The sequence below is a fragment of the Telmatherina bonti genome, assembly GCF_933228915.1.
Source record: "Telmatherina bonti genome assembly, chromosome: 15".
NCBI classification, from domain to species: Eukaryota; Metazoa; Chordata; class Actinopteri; order Atheriniformes; family Telmatherinidae; genus Telmatherina; species Telmatherina bonti.
This window is the reverse complement of record NC_136613.1, coordinates 807,095-829,870: the sequence shown is the minus strand read 5'-3', so window position 1 is coordinate 829,870 and position 22,776 is coordinate 807,095. Positions and strand designations below refer to the sequence as shown.

The window sequence follows — 22,776 nt, the reverse complement described above, 5'->3', positions numbered from 1 at the left end:
TTCTAACAGAACTAAAGAGTTCATTGATTGACTGACAGAGTTCAGTATTTCCCATAATTGATTGTGTTTTAACAGAAAACAGCACATCTGAGGGACCATGAAGGTTTTACCCAAACTGATTCACCATCCCAGTAAAGGAGGCAAACATGGACTCACATGGTCTGAGCTTCATTAACAACTAACTTTTATTTCATCACTAAATAACAACTCTAGCTGAAATTAGAGCTCCTACCTTATCAATGTCAACATTCCAGCATGGCAGCTCAGAAATACACAGTCTACACAGCAGTGGGTCCCAAAACGGGGTCCCTGAGCGATCCCCCGATAAGACAGGGGATCCTCAACACTTTGACTTTCCAGAGACAGTGTGCTTGTTATGTGCGTGAAAACATCCTCTTTGACTGAAACTTGTACATATAATAACTTCAGGTCTGTGCATTGTGAGGTTTAGTGAGCTAGCTAAGGCCACAATTAAGGCTAAATGTTGATAATTAGTTTCAGGATAGGGTGGAGCAAGGCGGTTTGCATGAAGAGGGTCTGGTCATGAGTTAATCCTGATGTTGCCGCTACCTGTCCAGAGATGACAGTCGTGGTCATCTGCTCGGTCACTGTGACGGGGGGAATATCTCCCACTTTGGGCTCCTGCACCATAGCCATCACTTCAGTCTTAAAGGTAGCTTCCTGTTTCTTCATGTAGGCTTCATACTCCTCTGTAATCACATATCAGCTGCTGTAATTCTCCCGCGGACACTCATCTGGCAATGTATTTTGCTGATGGAACAAACACATTGCTGACATACCTTCTTCCAGCAGGCTGGTGGAGGCTGAAACCTCTCCCAGCTGGTTCTTGACAAAGACAGAGTATTCTCCAGCATCATCGGCGAATGTCATTGAGATCTCCAACCGGCACTCTCCAGTCTCCTTCTTATACACCACTTTATACCTGAAGAACATGCAGAGGTGTTCCCAGAGGTTAAAGCTAAAAAACGCTTCGTGATGGAAGATTCCAACCCAATACCTCATTTAGATCGGAGACAGTGGGTTATGGGTTGATGTTCTGATCAAGATAAAAACATACATAGTGAAGGTCAGGTAGAAACAATCTGTGCTGACCATGTCTGATACCTCAATTCATCGTACGAGCCGTATGGAGCATGTCTGGTGGTCAGTTTAATGGACAATCTGATTGGACATTCCTGATGTAGTATATTTGCAAGGGTATCCTGTCCAAACCTGTATCCAGTGGTGAGTGTAACGCCGCTCTTCTTCCAGGTGATGTGAGGTTTAGGGTTTCCTCCGACTTGGCAGTCGAACACCACACTCCCCCCCTCCACCAGCTTCTGGACGGTGGGCTTCTTGGTAAAGAAAGGAGCAGCAGCAGGAGCATCCGACTCCACCATGTCCGATATGGTGTCTTCTTTGGTTTCCTCAGAAAGTCTGAAAAACCGTTTTCAGTTACACACTCTACGAACTTCATCCTCCTGCAGATTTATCTCTGAAATGCTGACTCACATTTGCTCTTGAGCAGTCTCGGCTTGTTTGGTGTCAGAAACCTCCTGCCTGCTCTCGATGTCTTCAGACACTGCAGGAGGAACACAAGATGATTAGCTTGTTCCCAGTTAGGTATTTTATCTCCTGTATGTCTGAGTTTCTGAGGTGAAAGCATAGTTTGTATGGTTGGTTCTGACCCTGGACCAGCAGGAAGCAGGAGGTGCTTATGGTTCCCGCCTCGTTGGTGGCGGTGCAGGTGAAGCGACCGCTGTCTTCAGCGAACGCCTCGCGGATCACCAGCCGGGCGAATCCACTCTCGTAGCTGATCTGGAAGTCGATGGAACTCTCGATCTTGTAGTCTTCTCTGAACCACATGATGATGGGGGCGGGGTGGCCGCTGATCTGACACTCCAGGGTCACCGAGTCGCCCTCGGTCACATTAGTATTCTTTAAACCCTGCACAACAAGAGCAGCAGCTCCAGGACATGTCCTGTTCCAAAAGAATCTGGAATTGGGTGAAAAATCTGAGGAATGGAGCTACTTACAGACACCAGGGTGGGCTGGACTACAGCACCACCTGCTGGCGGTACGGCTGCTGTCGCCACCACCTGTCAGACAATCATCAATCTGTTAGGAAACACAACTTCAATCCCTTCTGAACACAGAAGAAAGCAGAGAAGGAAATGAACAGCACACATGAAGGGGAGGTTGGACAGGTCCAAGAGGAAAGATGAGATCAGAACACTAAGACGACGGTTAAAGGTTTTAATTACAGCGACCTTTAATCCTGGATTTTTACAGAGATCAAGAAAACCAGAGTCCTGACAGACTGAGTAAAGAGGCTCTAATGCTGTTGGTTCCAAATAGAAACAGAACTTTTTTATTGCACTGGTTTTGTCTAAAACTGAAAGACAGTTTGTTTGTCAGAGCTGAGGGGGGTTTTGTCCCTTCCAGTGGATATTTCAGCTGCTCAGTGGCAGAGAAATGCACATCAGACACTTCTGAAAAAGAGAATTCTGCTATAAAACTCTGGTATTTTTGTTTCATCAGGTTTTCTTGTTCTGTTCAGATCCAGCTCAGAACAAACCTTTGCACCCCCGTCCTCATAGTTTCTCCCCGTGCCCCCCCAGTACCCAGCACCGGTCTGAAACTCGGTGCCGAGGCGGTATGTCTCGGTGGATTCTCTGAACGGCGGCAGGACAGGCTCTGGCGGCTGTCTGGCCTCGGCCGACTTGTGGACCAGACCGGGAGACTTGACAGGCTTGATGATCTTTGGAGCGGTGAAGGAGGATGAGGACAGCTCCTTCTGCAGTGTGGCGATGGCTGAACCAGCAATGGAAACCTGACCCACCCAAACAGGAGGAAGAGCCACACCATCATCAGGACAGTTGTCTCAGCTGCTCAGATGTTGGACACAGAACACGCTGGAGATCAGGGGAGTTAGTCGGATTAACAGCAGATGGAAGGGTTCTCAGATGAAGCGGGATTAATGACAGTTCTGGATCAAAGTAATGGATTATTGAACGGTGTGATGAGGAGGAGGAGGAAGGTTACAGGTGTTCTGGTTTAGTTGTTTTAAACCTGATACTTCAGACAAGCAGCAGGAGAGAAATGTCTGTCCACCAGACGGGGACACAATTTCCCTGATCAGGTTTAAGTCCCAGCAGAACCTTCAGTCATCGGTACCAGCTCGGCTCAGCAATCGGAGCATTCAGTTACCAGAACCTCCTTTGTGGAACCAGCCCATATTTACCATGTCCCTCGGTGCTCCGGGAGACGCTCCGGGGAGGTTCTCCTCTCTGGTTCTGGTTCTGATGGAGGTTCTCCTCTCTGGTTCTGGTCCTGATGGAGGTTCTCCTCTCTGGTTCTGGTTCTGATGAAGGTTCTCCTCTCTGGTTCTGGTTCTGATGGAGGTTCTCCTCTCTGGTTCTGGTTCTGCTGGAGCTTCTCCTCTCTGGTTCTGGTTCTGATGAAGGTTCTCCTCTCTGGTTCTGGTTCTGATGGAGGTTCTCCTCTCTGGTTCTGGTTCTGCTGGAGCTTCTCCTCTCTGGTTCTGGTTCTGATGAAGGTTCTCCTCTCTGGTTCTGGTTCTGATGGAGGTTCTCCTCTCTGGTTCTGGTTCTGCTGGAGGTTCTCCTCTCTGGTTCTGGTCCTGATGGAGCTTCTCCTCTCTGGTTCTGGTTCTGATGGAGGTTCTCCTCTCTGGTTCTGGTCCTGATGGAGGTTCTCCTCTCTGGTTCTGGTTCTGATGAAGGTTCTCCTCTCTGGTTCTGGTCCTGCTGGAGCTTCTCCTCTCTGGTTCTGGTTCTGATGGAGGTTCTCCTCTCTGGTTCTGGTCCTGATGGAGGTTCTCCTCTCTGGTTCTGGTTCTGCTGGAGGTTCTCCTCTCTGGTTCTGGTTCTGATGGAGGTTCTCCTCTCTGGTTCTGGTTCTGATGGAGGTTCTCCTCTCTGGTTCTGGTCCTGATGGAGGTTCTCCTCTCTGGTTCTGGTTCTGCTGGAGGTTCTCCTCTCTGGTTCTGGTTCTGATGGAGGTTCTCCTCTCTGGTTCTGGTTCTGATGGAGGTTCTCCTCTCTGGTTCTGGTCCTGATGGAGGTTCTCCTCTCTGGTTCTGGTTCTGCTGGAGCTTCTCCTCTCTGGTTCTGGTTCTGATGGAGGTTCTCCTCTCTGGTTCTGGTCCTGATGGAGGTTCTCCTCTCTGGTTCTGGTTCTGATGGAGGTTCTCCTCTCTGGTTCTGGTTCTGATGGAGCTTCTCCTCTCTGGTTCTGGTTCTGATGGAGGTTCTCCTCTCTGGTTCTGGTTCTGATGGAGGTTCTCCTCTCTGGTTCTGGTCCTGCTGGAGCTTCTCCTCTCTGGTTCTGGTTCTGATGGAGGTTCTCCTCTCTGGTTCTGGTTCTGCTGGAGGTTCTCCTCTCTGGTTCTGGTTCTGCTGGAGCTTCTCCTCTCTGGTTCTGGTTCTGATGAAGGTTCTCCTCTCTGGTTCTGGTTCTGATGGAGGTTCTCCTCTCTGGTTCTGGTCCTGCTGGAGCTTCTCCTCTCTGGTTCTGGTTCTGATGGAGGTTCTCCTCTCTGGTTCTGGTCCTGATGGAGGTTCTCCTCTCTGGTTCTGGTTCTGATGGAGGTTCTCCTCTCTGGTTCTGGTCCTGATGGAGGTTCTCCTCTCTGGTTCTGGTTCTGATGGAGGTTCTCCTCTCTGGTTCTGGTTCTGATGGAGCTTCTCCTCTCTGGTTCTGGTTCTGATGGAGGTTCTCCTCTCTGGTTCTGGTTCTGATGGAGGTTCTCCTCTCTGGTTCTGGTCCTGCTGGAGCTTCTCCTCTCTGGTTCTGGTTCTGATGGAGGTTCTCCTCTCTGGTTCTGGTTCTGCTGGAGGTTCTCCTCTCTGGTTCTGGTCCTGCTGGAGCTTCTCCTCTCTGGTTCTGGTTCTGATGGAGGTTCTCCTCTCTGGTTCTGGTTCTGCTGGAGGTTCTCCTCTCTGGTTCTGGTTCTGCTGGAGCTTCTCCTCTCTGGTTCTGGTTCTGATGAAGGTTCTCCTCTCTGGTTCTGGTTCTGATGGAGGTTCTCCTCTCTGGTTCTGGTCCTGCTGGAGCTTCTCCTCTCTGGTTCTGGTTCTGATGGAGGTTCTCCTCTCTGGTTCTGGTTCTGCTGGAGGTTCTCCTCTCTGGTTCTGGTTCTGATGGAGGTTCTCCTCTCTGGTTCTGGTTCTGCTGGAGGTTCTCCTCTCTGGTTCTGGTTCTGATGGAGGTTCTCCTCTCTGGTTCTGGTCCTGCTGGAGCTTCTCCTCTCTGGTTCTGGTTCTGATGAAGGTTCTCCTCTCTGGTTCTGGTCCTGCTGGAGCTTCTCCTCTCTGGTTCTGGTTCTGATGAAGGTTCTCCTCTCTGGTTCTGGTCCTGCTGGAGCTTCTCCTCTCTGGTTCTGGTTCTGATGAAGGTTCTCCTCTCTGGTTCTGGTCCTGCTGGAGCTTCTCCTCTCTGGTTCTGGTTCTGATGAAGGTTCTCCTCTCTGGTTCTGGTCCTGCTGGAGCCCTCCACCGTGCTGAATCTGGTTCTACTGAACTGGATTGTGTGATCTAACTGGACTTTGTGGACCGAGCGGTTCTGAATGAATGCCAGGTGAATGTGGACTTGTTGGGTGCAGGACTCGTCAGTGACTGGTTAGATAACACAGTGAATTCTGTTATTTCGGGGTTATGCTCTGCTGGCCCGGTGACGCCCTCCTTACCTCGGTGCTAGTCTCTGGTTTTGGGACAGAAACTTTAGAAACTGTGAAATGTGGAACTGGAGACAGGCTGAGACCAGTGTCTACACGGATCTGGAGCAACCAACAGAGGAGCATTAGACTCAGGAAGATTTTCACAATTAGGGATTAATCGGAATTGATTTGTTCTGTTATTTTAAGGTTTAATCTTCAAGCACTGGCAAACAGTTTAGCTTCATTTGCATATATCGTAATATTTTCTCCCAGTCCGTCCATCATGAGAGGAACCAGGGTGTGGTTCAGCTCCATCATCAGGATGGCGCCTCTAAAGGACCTGATGATGAGGATGACCAACACCACAACCAACTGGGAGAAAGGTTTACCAGTGCGGCAGAAAGGGTTGCTGTTAACCTGAGGCTGTGGTTCTGCAGCCAGCGTTTGGGCTGCCGGCTCTCTGGTTGACGTCCAGCTGAGTCCAAACTGTGTACTGGACTGCTTTAGCTCCTCCTCTACTGCTTCCTGCTCTTCTGCCCGACCGCCCTCCACAGGTATGGGCTGACGGACACGAGCGAGGTCAACGGCGGCCACCACCATGGCCACCGCCCCGGCTCTTTTACCGCCCTCCGCCTGGAGACAGAATCAGCAGCACACTGAACTCAAGACGTCCACGACCGCCAGGCGACAGGGAGACATGGCGGCCCAAAGGCCGGAGGTTTTCAACTTTAACACAAAACGCGGAGAATTTAAAGAATCCTTCATCATCAGATCTGGTAGAGTCTGGTCTGGGACACGTCAGGTCTGGGACACGTCAGGTCTGGGACACGTCAGGCCTGGGACACGTCTGGTCTGGGACACGTCAGGTCTGGGACACGTCAGGTCTGGGACACGTCAGGTCTGGGACAGGTCTGGTCTGGGACACGTCTGGTCTGGGACACGTCAGGTCTGGGACACGTCAGGTCTGGGACACGTCAGGCCTGGGACACGTCAGGCCTGGGACACGTCTGGTCTGGGACACGTCAGGTCTGGGAACACGTCTGGTCTGGGACACGTCTGGTCTGGGACACGTCAGGTCTGGGAACACGTCAGGCCTGGGACACGTCTGGTCTGGGACACGTCAGGCCTGGGACACGTCAGGTCTGGGAACACGTCTGGTCTGGGACACGTCTGGTCTGGGACACGTCTGGTCTGGGACACGTCTGGTCTGGGACACGTCAGGCCTGGGACACGTCTGGTCTGGGACACGTCTGGTCTGGGACACGTCAGGCCTGGGACACGTCTGGTCTGGGACACGTCAGGCCTGGGACACGTCTGGTCTGGGACACGTCAGGCCTGGGACACGTCTGGTCTGGGACACGTCAGGTCTGGGAACACGTCTGGTCTGGGACACGTCAGGTCTGGGACACGTCAGGTCTGGGACACGTCAGGTCTGGGACACGTCAGGCCTGGGACACGTCTGGTCTGGGACACGTCAGGTCTGGGAACACGTCAGGCCTGGGACACGTCAGGTCTGGGACACGTCAGGTCTGGGACACGTCAGGTCTGGGACACGTCTGGTCTGGGACACGTCTGGTCTGGGACACGTCTGGTCTGGGACACGTCAGGTCTGGGACACGTCAGGTCTGGGACACGTCTGGTCTGGGACACGTCAGGCCTGGGACACGTCAGGCCTGGGACACGTCAGGTCTGGGACACGTCAGGTCTGGGACACGTCAGGCCTGGGACACGTCAGGCCTGGGACACGTCAGGCCTGGGACACGTCTGGTCTGGGACACGTCAGGCCTGGGACACGTCTGGTCTGGGACACGTCTGGTCTGGGACACGTCAGGTCTGGGACACGTCAGGCCTGGGACACGTCAGGCCTGGGACACGTCTGGTCTGGGACACGTCAGGTCTGGGACACGTCAGGCCTGGGACACGTCAGGCCTGGGACACGTCTGGTCTGGGACACGTCTGGTCTGGGACACGTCTGGTCTGGGACACGTCAGGCCTGGGACACGTCAGGCCTGGGACACGTCAGGTCTGGGACACGTCAGGTCTGGGACACGTCTGGTCTGGGACACGTCAGGTCTGGGACACGTCAGGCCTGGGACACGTCAGGCCTGGGACACGTCTGGTCTGGGACACGTCAGGTCTGGGACACGTCAGGTCTGGGACACGTCTGGTCTGGGACACGTCTGGTCTGGGACACGTCAGGCCTGGGACACGTCAGGTCTGGGACACGTCAGGCCTGGGACACGTCAGGCCTGGGACACGTCAGGTCTGGGACACGTCAGGTCTGGGACACGTCTGGTCTGGGACACGTCAGGCCTGGGACACGTCAGGCCTGGGACACGTCAGGTCTGGGACACGTCAGGCCTGGGACACGTCAGGCCTGGGACACGTCAGGCCTGGGACACGTCAGGTCTGGGACACGTCAGGCCTGGGACACGTCAGGTCTGGGACACGTCAGGTCTGGGACACGTCAGGCCTGGGACACGTCAGGTCTGGGACACGTCAGGTCTGGGACACGTCTGGTCTGGGACACGTCTGGTCTGGGACACGTCAGGTCTGGGAACACGTCAGGTCTGGGAACACGTCAGGTCTGGGAACACGTCAGGTCTGGGACACGTCAGGTCTGGGACACGTCAGGTCTGGGACACGTCAGGTCTGGGACACGTCTGGTCTGGGACACGTCTGGTCTGGGACACGTCAGGCCTGGGACACGTCAGGTCTGGGACACGTCAGGTCTGGGACACGTCAGGTCTGGGACACGTCAGGTCTGGGACACGTCTGGTCTGGGACACGTCAGGCCTGGGACACGTCAGGCCTGGGACACGTCTGGTCTGGGACACGTCAGGTCTGGGACACGTCAGGTCTGGGACACGTCAGGTCTGGGACACGTCTGGTCTGGGACACGTCAGGCCTGGGACACGTCAGGCCTGGGACACGTCTGGTCTGGGACACGTCAGGTCTGGGACACGTCTGGTCTGGGACACGTCAGGTCTGGGACACGTCAGGTCTGGGACACGTCTGGTCTGGGACACGTCAGGTCTGGGACACGTCTGGTCTGGGACACGTCTGGTCTGGGACACGTCTGGTCTGGGACACGTCAGGCCTGGGACACGTCTGGTCTGGGACACGTCTGGTCTGGGACACGTCTGGTCTGGGACACGTCAGGCCTGGGACACGTCTGGTCTGGGACACGTCTGGTCTGGGACACGTCTGGTCTGGGACACGTCTGGTCTGGGACACGTCAGGCCTGGGACACGTCTGGTCTGGGACACGTCTGGTCTGGGACACGTCAGGCCTGGGACACGTCTGGTCTGGGACACGTCTGGTCTGGGACACGTCAGGTCTGGGACACGTCTGGTCTGGGACACGTCTGGTCTGGGACACGTCTGGTCTGGGACACGTCAGGCCTGGGACACGTCTGGTCTGGGACACGTCTGGTCTGGGACACGTCAGGCCTGGGACACGTCTGGTCTGGGACACGTCTGGTCTGGGACACGTCTGGTCTGGGACACGTCTGGTCTGGGACACGTCAGGCCTGGGACACGTCTGGTCTGGGACACGTCTGGTCTGGGACACGTCAGGCCTGGGACACGTCTGGTCTGGGACACGTCTGGTCTGGGACACGTCTGGTCTGGGACACGTCTGGTCTGGGACACGTCTGGTCTGGGACACGTCTGGTCTGGGACATCCTCGCTGCTAGCAACAAGTCGGTATCATGGCTGCCACACATTTATGACGTTGGCGTATCGTGTTGATGTGAGGGAACAAGACACGTGCACAAGGCGTGATATTGGCGTGAATGCTACAGGTCTTCATTCATACGTTGGCGTGTACGTTTGCGTGTACGTTGGCGTGTATGTTGGCGTGTACGTTGGCGTGTATGTTGGCGTGTACGTTGGCGTGTATGTTGGCGTGTACGTTGGCGTGTATGTTGGCGTGTACGTTGGCGTGTATGTTGGCGTGTACGTTGGCGTGAAGGGTTAAATGTGGGAATGTGGGAAACTGGACGTTCCCATCATGTCTGGACAGTTTCCAACTGGTTCCAGTCTGGATCCTGGATAGGAAATCTTCCACCTCCATCTCCTCTGACTGAACACCAAAGTTCCACCAGTACATGTCCACAGACTCCAGGATCATCATCAACACCTTTCAGGACCCATTCTAGTTTGGTGTCAGTCCCAGAGTTCTCAAGACCTGCTCAGAACAACTATGTCCGATTCTCCAGCACCTTTTCAACACCAGTCTGAGACAAAATAGAGTCCCAGTGCTGTGGAAAACCTCCTGCCTTGTTCCAGTGCCTAAAAAACCCAACCAGCTGAACCAAGTGACTACAGACCAGTTGCCCTGACATCTCACATCATGAAAGTCCTGGAGAGACTCTTACTGGCTCACCTCAACAAGCAAGTAAACACCTTTCAGGACCCATTCCAGTTTGCATATCGTAATGGACTTGGGGTTGAAGATGCCATCATATACCTGCTCCAGAGAGCACACTCTCATCTGGACCATTCAGGCAGCACTCTGAGGGTCATGTTCTTTCATTTCTCAGTGCTTTTAATACCATTCAGCCTGCTTTGTTATGTGAGAAGCTCCATAAATTCCAGGTGGATACCTCCACAACCACCTGGATCTATGACTACCTCACAAACAGACCCCAGTTTGTGAGACTGAAAGGTTGTGTGTCTGAGATGGAGGTCAGCAGCACTGGTGCACCACAAGGAACTGTACTCTGGCCATTCCTCTTCACTCTGTACACCTCAGACTTCCAGTACAACTCTGAGTCCTGTCATCTGCAGAAATACTCTGATGACTCTGCAGTTGTGGGGTGTATCAGGGATGGACAAGAAGCAGAGTACAGAGAACTGGTCAGTCAGTTTGTTAAATGGTGCGGTGACAATCATCTCATATTAAATAGCAGCAAAACAAAAGAGATGATTGTTGACTTCAGGAGGAAGAAGAATAAACAAAGCACTGTTTCCATCCTGGTAGAGGAGGTGGAGGTGGTGGAGGAATACAAGTATCTTGGAGTTCAGCTGGACAACAAACTGGACTGGAAATGCAACACTGACTACATCTACAAGAAAGGTCAGAGCAGACTGTACTTCTTAAGGAAGCTGAGATGGTTTAACGTCTGCACCAAGATGTTGCATATCTTCTAGAAGTCTGTTGTGGAGAGTGCAGTCAGCTTTGCAGCATCTGCTGGGGTAGTAGCATCAGAACCAGAGACTTGAAGAGAATCAACAAACTGATCCAGAAAGCTGCTTCTGTGCTTGGAGTAACTCTGGAGCCGCTGGAGCTGATTGTCCAAAGAAGAATGCTGCACAAGCTGATGAAGATGATGGAGGATTCTTCACACCCTCTCCACAACACAGTGAGGAAACAACAAAGTGTGTTCAGTGAGAGGCTTCTTCAGGTCCGATGTAAGACTGAAAGATACAGAAGATCATTCCTGCCAGCAGCCATCAGCCTCCGGAACAAGACCTCCTCTAGTTATTATTATTATATACTACAATATTTCCCTTTGGGGATTAATAAAGTATTGTTCATTTCATTCCATCATCCTCAGTGCTGATCAGTTCTAATAAATTCCCATCAGGGTCAGATACATTCTAATCAGTTCTGATCCGATCTTTGGAGGAGCAGGAGAACGCTTCGGCCTGGCGAGCTGTCCAGGGTCTACCCTGCCTTTTGCCCTGAAGGCTGCTGGGATCGGCTCCAGCTTCTCCACCACCCTTCTGAAGCATCTGACTACAAAGTTTGGTTTTAACTCGGGCTGCAACGATTCATCGACAACGTCAACGATAAAAATTCATAGACACGAAATTTAATTGTCGATGCGTCGTGTTCTAAACTCCCTAACGGCTTTGCTGGTAAAACGCTGCGCCTGGCGACTTAACACCGCGGCTTTCAGACGGGATAAGAACCGTAAACATCAAGTAAATGACTCAAAGCCCCACAGGAAGGGCAGGGGGCAGTGTTGCCATTTTGTGCAGCGTCTTCTTAACCAACGAAGAACAACTTAAGACGGATGGCGGCAGAACCTAAACAGAGTTAACGTACCACGGCAGCGCGAGGGTTCCGCGTGGGAAGAGAAAGCAGCCAGACTCATGGTTTCTGCTAGCATTCCGGATGGCTAAGTTAGCATTACCGAGTAGTTGCGTAGTTTTCTTTAACTTGTCAAGCATCCCGTTTTGATGCAGAAACTCACGGTTTTTAGGTTGTCTTTGCCAAACTTTCCCGGATTGTTATTTTTCTGGAAATTTCTCAGATTATGAAACGGGGAGAAAATAAACCGACACGATTGTAAAATTAAAATATTTTATTTATTGTGGGGTTTTTTTAGGCAAATTCTGCAGTTTGGATGTGACATTATAAATACGTTTGTTTGTTTCAAAATAAATCTGTGGTCGGCTTTAAAGCTTATATTTGATATTCAGTGGTTTTACTTTACCAAAGACCATTATGTTGCGATGGACTGGAAACCTGGGGGACATTCATGTGAGGCAGATGAAGAGAGGGGTGAAACATACTGGAGCTAGTAAAAATATTAAAATAAAAAAGCTGCATCAATTGGAAGCACAGATGGCGGGTGTGACAGAAATAATCGGGACTAATCGAAAAAATAATTTAGACTAGATGAGGATTGAAATAATGGTTAGTTGCAGCCCGAGTTTGAACCAGATTGAAGAGACTGAACAGAGATGTTGATGTGACTGAAGAGACCAAAAGAACGCTTCTCCACAACCACACTTCTGGATCTGGAACTCTGGACTAGAAGATGGATTAAAGACCAGCTTAGACCCAGATTAGACCTGAAGTCACAAATCAACATGAAGACTTCATGTTGATGCCCCCCCCCAGTCAACCCCCCCCTGACCTCTTTTGCTTCTGTCATCTGCTGCGGGACCGCCATCGTAACGGAGTCGCCTCCCTGCTTCCATGGCGGGAGGATGTCAGCGCCGGTAGCAGGCTGCCTTCGTGTGGTGATGGGGGACTTGACCGGCCTGGAGGGGGGGGGCAGAGCGGTGAGTCCCTGTGACCGGCTTAATATTTTACTTGCCATGAACTGGAGGCTTCACCCACCTGACAGGTGTGGGCGTGGGTGCCTTGACGTGTCGGACAGGTGATGGGGACTGCTGGCGCCCCCCAGCCACCTTTGCAGCGACAGAGGGCTGGGTCGGGGACTTAGACGTGGGTTTTGGTGGAACTCTGGGCGGAGTTTTGTGACCCTGCAACGGAGTCCTTCGGGTGCTCTCCACCTGCATCTGCATGGTGGTGGTGGCCTGGAAACTGGCCTCCACCCTCTGAGGCGATGAGTCAACAGAGAGGAGGGATTTCAGACAGGCTTAGACCAGGTGAAGATCCTGAAACAGGGAGTGGAGTTTTGCTTACCTTCTCTACTCTGGTCTGTCGGGTCTGTGAAATCTGAGCGGTTGAAATCACCGTCTTGGTTTTCTTCGCTGGAACAGCTTCCTCACCTGAACGGAAGGTGATTACATCAAACCGCTGCTTACAAATTGAGACGTATCCATACACACTGACGGAGCTCACTTTGGACCAGCAGCTCAGCGGTGGATGTGGCCCGTCCGCTGCTGTTGGTGGCTGTCACAGAATAGGTCCCAGAATCCTCTGGGAAGGCCTCAGCAATCAGCAGACTGTACAGGTCTCCATCCTGCAGGATCCTGAAGTCGGCCGAGCTCTGAATCTCGGCTCCCTCTCTGTAGAACTTGACCACAGGTGTGGGTATACCTGTCACTCTGACATCCAGTCTCACCTGGCTGCCCTGCCTAACGGTGAAGCTCTGCAGCCTCTGAAGGAAGTTCGGTGGCGCCGTCTCCGCTGCAGAGACACCAAGACACAGTAAAAACCCTGTCACACCTTTTTGCAGTCAGATGGAGTTCCAGCGTTTCATTCCAACAAAGATAAAAATATTTGTTCCAGAGATGTTCAGTCTTGTCAGTTTGACTAAATTAAGAGTAAAACCAGGATGGCGGTAAAAGGAGGTCTAGTAGAGTCCTGATCCCAGAACAGAGCTTCCAGCTGATCACAAAAAAATCCATTTTCCTTTAATGGAAAGTTCTGCTGCAGCTGCTGCCTCTATACTGGTTTTATCACTGGATTAAATAACACCCCCACCCCTGACAGCAGGATAAATTTAGACTCTGAAGACATCTCTGGTATCTGACTCAGTTTAAATGTCGGTTATTGGCTATGGGGGGGGTTCCCTCTGCTCCTATTTTAAAGCACCATGCTAGTTTTGGCCGGATCCTTCTGGATGGAGAAAGAATGGGACGAAGAAGATTGGAACTCTCTTCTTCTTGCACAAATGTAAACAAAGCCACACCAAAGCAACGCAGCAGAATACTGCACAGCGCTTTTCTTCACCTCTCGGCCTCGGTTCTGCACCGAATCACATCTGCACCGTAAACGCACCCCAACTTCTTTCACTACAGAAACCCTGTTATTTAAGGCTGAGCTTGTCCAATCAAATACCTGAATTTCAACAGGCATCAAAGCTTCTTCAAAATGGTGGGCGGGGCCTGATCAGGCCACTAAAGCTGACCAATCAGAGCAGACTGGTTTCAGTATGAGGAACTGGAGAGTCTAAGTCACCTGTAACTAGTCCCACTTGGTCTCGGTCCGAACCGTAACAAGTCCCACCTGGTCTCGGTCCAAACCGTAACAAGTCCCACCTGGTCTCGGTCCAAACCGTAACAAGTCCCACCTGGTCTCGGTCCAAACCGTAACAAGTCCCACCTGGCCTCGGTCCAAACCGTAACAAGTCCCACCTGGTCTCGCTCCAAACCGTAACAAGTCCCACCTGGTCTCCGTCCAAACCGTAACAAGTCCCACCTGGCCTCGGTCCAAACCGTAACAAGTCCCACCTGGCCTCGGTCCAAACCGTAACAAGTCCCACCTGGTCTCGCTCCAAACCGTAACAAGTCCCACCTGGTCTCCATACAAACGGTAACAAGTCCCACCTGGTCTCCGTCCAAACCGTAACAAGTCCCACCTGGCCTCGGTCCAAACCGTAACAAGTCCCACCTGGTCTCGGTCCAAACCGTAACAAGTCCCACCTGGTCCCGCTCCAAACCGTAACAAGTCCCACCTGGTCCCGGTCCAAACCGTAACAAGTCCCACCTGGTCTCGCTCCAAACCGTAACAAGTCCCACCTGGTCTCGGTCCAAACCGTAACATGTCCCACCTGGTCCCGCTCCAAACCGTAACAAGTCCCACCTGGTCTCGCTCCAAACCGTAACAAGTCCCACCTGGTCTCGCTCCAAACCGTAACAAGTCCCACCTGGTCTCGGTCCAAACCGTAACAAGTCCCACTTGGTCTCGGTCCAAACCGTAACAAGTCCCACTTGGACTCGGTCCGAACTGTAACAAGTCCCACCTGGTCTCGGTCCGAACCGTAACAAGTCCCACTTGGTCTCGGTCCGAACCGTAACAAGTCCCACTTGGTCTCGGTCCGAACTGTAACTAGTCCCACTTGGTCTCGGTCCGAACTGTAACTAGTCCCACTTGGTCTCGGTCCGAACTGTAAATAGTCCCACTTGGTCTCGGTCCGAACCGTAACATGTCCCACCTGGTCTCGGACCAAACCGTAACAAGTCCCACCTGGTCTCGGTCCGAACTGTAACAAGTCCCACCTGGTCTCGCTCCATACCGTAACAAGTCTCACCTGGTCTCTGTCCAAACCGTAACAAGTCCCACTTGGTCTCGGTCCAAACCGTAACAAGTCCCACCTGGTCTCGGTCCAAACCGTAACAAGTCCCACCTGGTCTCGGTCCAAACCGTAACAAGTCCCACTTGGTCTCGGTCCGAACTAACTAGTCCCACTTGGTCTCGGTCCGAACCGTAACAAGTCCCACTTGGTCTCGGTCCGAACTGTAACTAGTCCCACTTGGTCTCGGTCCGAACTGTAACTAGTCCCACTTGGTCTCGGTCCAAACCGTAACAAGTCCCACTTGGTCTCGGTCCGAACCGTAACTAGTCCCACTTGGTCTCGGTCCGAACCGTAACTAGTCCCACTTGGTCTCGGTCCGAACTGTAACTAGTCCCACCTGGTCTCGGTCCGAACCGTAACAAGTCCCACTTGGTCTCGGTCCGAACCGTAACAAGTCCCACTTGGTCTCGGTCCGAACCGTAACAAGTCCCACTTGGTCTCGGTCCGAACAGTAACTAGTCCCACTTGGTCTCGGTCCGAACTGTAACTAGTCCCACTTGGTCTCGGTCCGAACTGTAACTAGTCCCACTTGGTCTCGGTCCGAACTGTAACTAGTCCCACTTGGTCTCGGTCCAAACTGTAACTAGTCCCACTTGGTCTCGGTCCAAACCGTAACAAGTCCCACCTGGTCTCGGTCCGAACCGTAACAAGTCCCACCTGGTCTCGGTCCGAACCGTAACTAGTCCCACTTGGACTCGGTCCGAACTGTAACTAGTCCCACTTGGTCTCGGTCCGAACTGTAACTAGTCCCACTTGGTCTCGGTCCAAACTGTAACTAGTCCCACTTGGTCTCGGTCCTAACCGTAACAAGTCCCACCTGGTCTCGGTCCAAACCGTAACAAGTCCCACCTGGTCTCCGTCCAAACTGTAACAAGTCCCACCTGGTCTCCATACAAACGGTAACAAGTCCCACCTGGTCTCCGTCCAAACCGTAACAAGTCCCACCTGGCCTCGGTCCAAACCGTAACAAGTCCCACCTGGTCTCGCTCCAAACCGTAACAAGTCCCACCTGGTCCCGGTCCAAACCGTAACAAGTCCCACTTGGTCTCGCTCCAAACCGTAACAAGTCCCACCTGGTCCCGGTCCAAACCGTAACAAGTCCCACCTGGTCTCCATACAAACGGTAACAAGTCCCACCTGGTCTCCGTCCAAACCGTAACAAGTCCCACCTGGCCTCGGTCCAAACCGTAACAAGTCCCACCTGGTCTCGCTCCAAACCGTAACAAGTCCCACCTGGTCTCCGTCCAAACCGTAACAAGTCCCACCTGGCCTCGGTCCAAACCGTAACAAGTCCCACCTGGCCTCGGTCCAAACCGTAACAAGTCCCACCTGGTCTCGCTCCAAACCGTAACAAGTCCCACCTGGTCTCCATACAAACGGTAACAAGTCCCACCTGGTCTCCGTCCAAACCGTAACAAGTCCCACCTGGCCTCGGTCCAAACCGTAACAAGTCCCACCTGGTCTCGGTCCAAACCGTAACAAGTCCCACCTGGTCTCGGTCCAAACCGTAACATGTCCCACCTGGTCCCGCTCCAAACCGTAACAAGTCCCACCTGGTCTCGCTCCAAACCGTAACAAGTCCCACCTGGTCTCGCTCCAAACCGTAACAAGTCCCACCTGGTCTCGGTCCAAACCGTAACAAGTCCCACTTGGTCTCGGTCCAAACCGTAACAAGTCCCACTTGGTCTCGGTCCGAACTGTAACAAGTCCCACCTGGTCTCGGTCCGAACCGTAACAAGTCCCACTTGGTCTCGGTCCGAACCGTAACAAGTCCCACTTGGTCTCGGTCCGAACTGTAACTAGTCCCACTTGGTCTCGGTCCGAACTGTAACTAGTCCCACTTGGTCTCGGTCCGAACTGTAAATAGTCCCACTTGGTCTCGGTCCGAACCGTAACATGTCCCACCTGGTCTCGGACCAAACCGTAACAAGTCCCACCTGGTCTCGGTCCGAACTGTAACAAGTCCCACCTGGTCTCGCTCCATACCGTAACAAGTCTCACCTGGTCTCTGTCCAAACCGTAACAAGTCCCACTTGGTCTCGGTCCAAACCGTAACAAGTCCCACCTGGTCTCGGTCCAAACCGTAACAAGTCCCACCTGGTCTCGGTCCAAACCGTAACAAGTCCCACTTGGTCTCGGTCCGAACTAACTAGTCCCACTTGGTCTCGGTCCGAACCGTAACAAGTCCCACTTGGTCTCGGTCCGAACTGTAACTAGTCCCACTTGGTCTCGGTCCGAACTGTAACTAGTCCCACTTGGTCTCGGTCCAAACCGTAACAAGTCCCACTTGGTCTCGGTCCGAACCGTAACTAGTCCCACTTGGTCTCGGTCCGAACCGTAACTAGTCCCACTTGGTCTCGGTCCGAACTGTAACTAGTCCCACCTGGTCTCGGTCCGAACCGTAACAAGTCCCACTTGGTCTCGGTCCGAACCGTAACTAGTCCCACTTGGTCTCGGTCCGAACCGTAACAAGTCCCACTTGGTCTCGGTCCGAACAGTAACTAGTCCCACTTGGTCTCGGTCCGAACTGTAACTAGTCCCACTTGGTCTCGGTCCGAACTGTAACTAGTCCCACTTGGTCTCGGTCCGAACTGTAACTAGTCCCACTTGGTCTCGGTCCAAACTGTAACTAGTCCCACTTGGTCTCGGTCCAAACCGTAACAAGTCCCACCTGGTCTCGGTCCGAACCGTAACAAGTCCCACCTGGTCTCGGTCCGAACCGTAACTAGTCCCACTTGGACTCGGTCCGAACTGTAACTAGTCCCACTTGGTCTCGGTCCGAACTGTAACTAGTCCCACTTGGTCTCGGTCCAAACTGTAACTAGTCCCACTTGGTCTCGGTCCTAACCGTAACAAGTCCCACCTGGTCTCGGTCCAAACCGTAACAAGTCCCACCTGGTCTCCGTCCAAACTGTAACAAGTCCCACCTGGTCTCCATACAAACGGTAACAAGTCCCACCTGGTCTCCGTCCAAACCGTAACAAGTCCCACCTGGCCTCGGTCCAAACCGTAACAAGTCCCACCTGGTCTCGCTCCAAACCGTAACAAGTCCCACCTGGTCCCGGTCCAAACCGTAACAAGTCCCACTTGGTCTCGCTCCAAACCGTAACAAGTCCCACCTGGTCCCGGTCCAAACCGTAACAAGTCCCACCTGGTCTCCATACAAACGGTAACAAGTCCCACCTGGTCTCCGTCCAAACCGTAACAAGTCCCACCTGGCCTCGGTCCAAACCGTAACAAGTCCCACCTGGTCTCGCTCCAAACCGTAACAAGTCCCACCTGGTCTCCGTCCAAACCGTAACAAGTCCCACCTGGCCTCGGTCCAAACCGTAACAAGTCCCACCTGGCCTCGGTCCAAACCGTAACAAGTCCCACCTGGTCTCGCTCCAAACCGTAACAAGTCCCACCTGGTCTCCATACAAACGGTAACAAGTCCCACCTGGTCTCCGTCCAAACCGTAACAAGTCCCACCTGGCCTCGGTCCAAACCGTAACAAGTCCCACCTGGTCTCGGTCCAAACCGTAACAAGTCCCACCTGGTCCCGCTCCAAACCGTAACAAGTCCCACCTGGTCCCGGTCCAAACCGTAACAAGTCCCACCTGGTCTCGCTCCAAACCGTAACAAGTCCCACCTGGTCTCGGTCCAAACCGTAACATGTCCCACCTGGTCCCGCTCCAAACCGTAACAAGTCCCACCTGGTCTCGCTCCAAACCGTAACAAGTCCCACCTGGTCTCGCTCCAAACCGTAACAAGTCCAACCTGGTCTCGGTCCAAACCGTAACAAGTCCCACCTGGTCTCGGTCTGAAATGTAACTAGTCCCACTTGGTCTTGGCCTCACCTGTGACGAGGAGCTCGGCGGTGCTCGTGGCTTGTCCAGCGCCGTTGGTGGCTCTGACAGAAAAGCGTCCGCTGTGCGCGGCGGTCACAGCGGGGATCCTCAGAATAGCGCGGCCATCACTGAACGAGATCTGAACGCCGGGCAGAGCGGCGGCAGAAAGAACCTGGCCATCACGGAACCAGCTCACCTCAGGAACTGGAGAACCTGAGGAGGACAGAGGGAGGAGTCAGAGAACTGAAGTTCCCCTGCTGACCACGTCTGCAGCCTTCTTCCTTCTTACCGCTAACTTGAGCCTGGAACGTTGCGGCACTACCCTCCAGTGCCACGACGCTCTGCAGCGGCTGTGTGAACGTCGGCGCCTGTGTTGACATGACGGTCGGCACCCTGAAACAGACAGAATTCCACAAGACAGGTTCAAATTAACAGCAGAGGGCGCTTCGGCACATGATCAGAATAACAAACACCTGACTGTCCCCTTGGTTTCCTACATCTGTTACCATGGAAACAGGTTGCATGTGCCATGTTTGTAGCTCCTGTTTCCTCCTCAGAGCTGAAGTTGAAGCAGGAGCCTCAACTGTGTCTTTTAATGGTTCAGTTTGTTCGTAGAGAACTTTAAACATTATGTTTTGAATAAAAATGCTGAACTATATCATTTACAAGATAAAACACATTTAAAACCATAAATGTCAAAATTTACCAAATGCAACAGCAGGAGAACATCAAACCACAAAGGTAATATAAAACTCTAAAAAACAACAAAACACAGTTGGCATGAAAGCAGCGATCTGTGGGGAACCGGCCTCCGTTCTACAGTGCAGAACCAGAGACTAGAGGCTAGGAACCAGAGACTATGGCCTAGGAACCAGAGACTATGGCCTAGGAACCAGAGACAATAGGCTAGGAACCAGAGACTAGAGGCTAGGAACCAGAGACTATGGCCTAGGAACCAGAGACTATAGGCTAGGAACCAGAGACTATGGCCTAGGAACCAGAGACTATAGGCTAGGAACCAGAGACTAGGGGCTATGAACCAGAGACTATGGCCTAGGAACCAGAGACTAGAGGCTAGGAACCAGAGACTATGGCCTAGGAACCAGAGACTAGAGGCTAGGAACCAGAGACTATGGCCTAGGAACCAGAGACTAGAGGCTAGGAACCAGAGACTATGGCCTAGGAACCAGAGACTAGAGGCTAGGAACCAGAGACTATGGCCTAGGAACCAGAGACTATAGGCTACGAACCAGAGACTATGGCCTAGGAACCAGAGACTATGGCCTAGGAACCAGAGACTATAGGCTAGGAACCAGAGACTAGGGGCTATGAACCAGAGACTATGGCCTAGGAACCAGAGACTAGAGGCTATGAACCAGAGACTATGGCCTAGGAACCAGAGACTATGGCCTAGGAACCAGAGACTAGAGGCTAGGAACCAGAGACTATGGCCTAGGAACCAGAGACTAGAGGCTATGATCCAGAGACTAGAGGCAAGGAACCAGAGACTAGAGGCTAGGAACCAGAGACTGTGGCCTAGGAACCAGAGACTAGAGGCTAGGAACCAGAGACTAAAGACTAGGAACCAGAGACTAGAGGCTAGGAACCAAAGACTAAAGACTAGGAATCAAACACCACAGACCAGACTAGGAACCAGATTCTAGAGGCTAGGTACCAGAGACTAGGGACTAGGAACCAGACACCACAGACCACATCCTAGGAAACAGAGACTAGAGGCTAGGAACCAGAGACTAGGGACAAGGAACCATACACCACAGACCAGACTAGGAACCAGATACTAGATGCTAGGTACCAGAGACTAGAGGCTAGGAACCAAAAACTATGGCCTAGGAACCAGAGACTATAGGCTAGGAACCAGAGACTATGGCCTAGGAACCGAGACTAGAGGCTATGAACCAGAGACTAAAGACTAGGAACCAGAGACTAAAGACTAGGAATCAAACACCACAGACCAGACTAGGAACCAGATACTAGAGGCTATGTACCAGAGACTAGGGACTAGGAACCAGACACCACAGACCACATCCTAGGAACCAGAGACTAGAAGCTAGGAACCAGAGACTAGGGCCAAGGAACCAGACACCACAGACTAGAGGCTAGGAACCAGAGACTAAGGCCTAGGAACCAGAGACTAGAGGCTAGGAACCAGAGACTAAGGCCTAGGAAACAGAGACTAGAGGTTAGGAACCAGAGACTAAAGACTAGGAACCAGAGACTAGAGGCTAGGAACCACAGACTAAAGACTAGGAATCAAACACCACAGACCAGACTAGGAACCAGATACTAGAGGCGAGGTACCAGAGACTAGGGTCTAGGAACCAGACACCACAGACCACATCCTAGGAACCAGAGACTAGAGGCTAGGAACCAGAGACTAGGGACAAGGAACCAGACACCACAGACTAGAGGCTAGGAACCAGAGACTATGTCTTAGGAACCAGAGACTAGAGGCTAGGAACCAGAGACTAGAGTCGAGGAACAAGAGACTATGGCCTAAGAACCAGAGACTAGAGGCTAGGATCCAGAGACTATGGCCTAGGAACCAGAGACTAGAGGCTAGGAACCACAGACTATGGCCTAGGAACCAGAGACTAGAGGCTAGGAACTAGAGACTGAAGACTAGGAACCAGAGACTAAGGCCTAGGAACCAGAGACTAGAGGTTAGGAACCAGAGACTAAAGACTAGGAACCAGAGACTAGAGGCTAGGATCCAGAGACTAAAGATTAGGAATCAAACACCACAGACCAGACTAGGAACCAGATACTAGAGGCTAGGTACCAGAGACTAGAGGCTAGGAACCAGATACTATAGCCTAGGAACCAGAGACTATGGGCTAGGAACCAGACACTATGGCCTAGGAACCAGAGACTAGAGGCTAGGAACCAGAGACTAGAGGGTAGGAACCAGAGACTATGGCCCAGGAACCAGAGACTATAGGCTAGGAACCAGAGATTATGGCCTATGAACCAGAGACTAGAGGCTAGGAACCAGAGACTAGAGGCTAGGGACCAGAGACTAGGGAATAGGAACCAGACACCACAGACCACATCCTAGGAACCAGAGACTAGAGGCTAGGAACCAGAGACTAGGGGCTAGGAATCAGAGACTATGGCTTAGGAACCAGAGACTAGAGGCTAGGAACCAGAGACTATGGCCTAGGAACCAGAGACTAAAGACTAGGAATCAAACACCACAGACCAGACTAGGAACCAGATACTAGAGGCTAGGTACCAGAGACTAGGGACTAGGAACCAGACACCACAGACCACATCCTAGGAACCAGAGACTAGAGGCTAGCAAACAGAGACTAGAGGCTAGAAATCAAACACCACAGACCAGACTGGGAACCAGATACTACAGGCTAAGAACCAGAGACTAGAGGCTATGAATCAAACACCACAGACTAGAGGTTTCAAATCAGAGACTAAAGACTAGGAACCAGACACTAGAGGCTAGGAACCTTAGACTAGAGGCTATGAATCAAACACCACAGACCAGAGACTAGGAACCAGAAACT

The 22,776-nt window shown here is 52.5% G+C and overlaps 1 protein-coding gene across 4 annotated transcripts in view; it reads right to left on the bottom strand.

Moving 5' to 3' along the window:
• The window catches only part of ttn.1 (titin, tandem duplicate 1), a 215,722-nt gene that overhangs the window by 186,466 nt on the left and 6,480 nt on the right, over positions 1-22,776 (bottom strand). For all 4 annotated transcript variants that reach the window (XM_079253959.1, XM_079253960.1, XM_079253961.1 and 1 more), the window contains exons 2-13: positions 19,527-19,630; positions 19,247-19,450; positions 13,229-13,516; positions 13,070-13,155; positions 12,761-12,981; positions 12,555-12,681; positions 2,037-2,099; positions 1,689-1,947; positions 1,513-1,582; positions 1,234-1,437; positions 801-943; positions 571-710 (exon numbers count right to left, since the gene is read on the bottom strand). In XM_079253959.1, coding sequence (XP_079110085.1) covers positions 571-710; positions 801-943; positions 1,234-1,437; positions 1,513-1,582; positions 1,689-1,947; positions 2,037-2,099; positions 12,555-12,681; positions 12,761-12,981; positions 13,070-13,155; positions 13,229-13,516; positions 19,247-19,450; positions 19,527-19,617 — 1,896 coding nt within the window. In that variant the 5' untranslated portion in view covers positions 19,618-19,630. The remainder of the gene's footprint in view (positions 1-570; positions 711-800; positions 944-1,233; positions 1,438-1,512; positions 1,583-1,688; positions 1,948-2,036; positions 2,100-12,554; positions 12,682-12,760; positions 12,982-13,069; positions 13,156-13,228; positions 13,517-19,246; positions 19,451-19,526; positions 19,631-22,776) is intronic.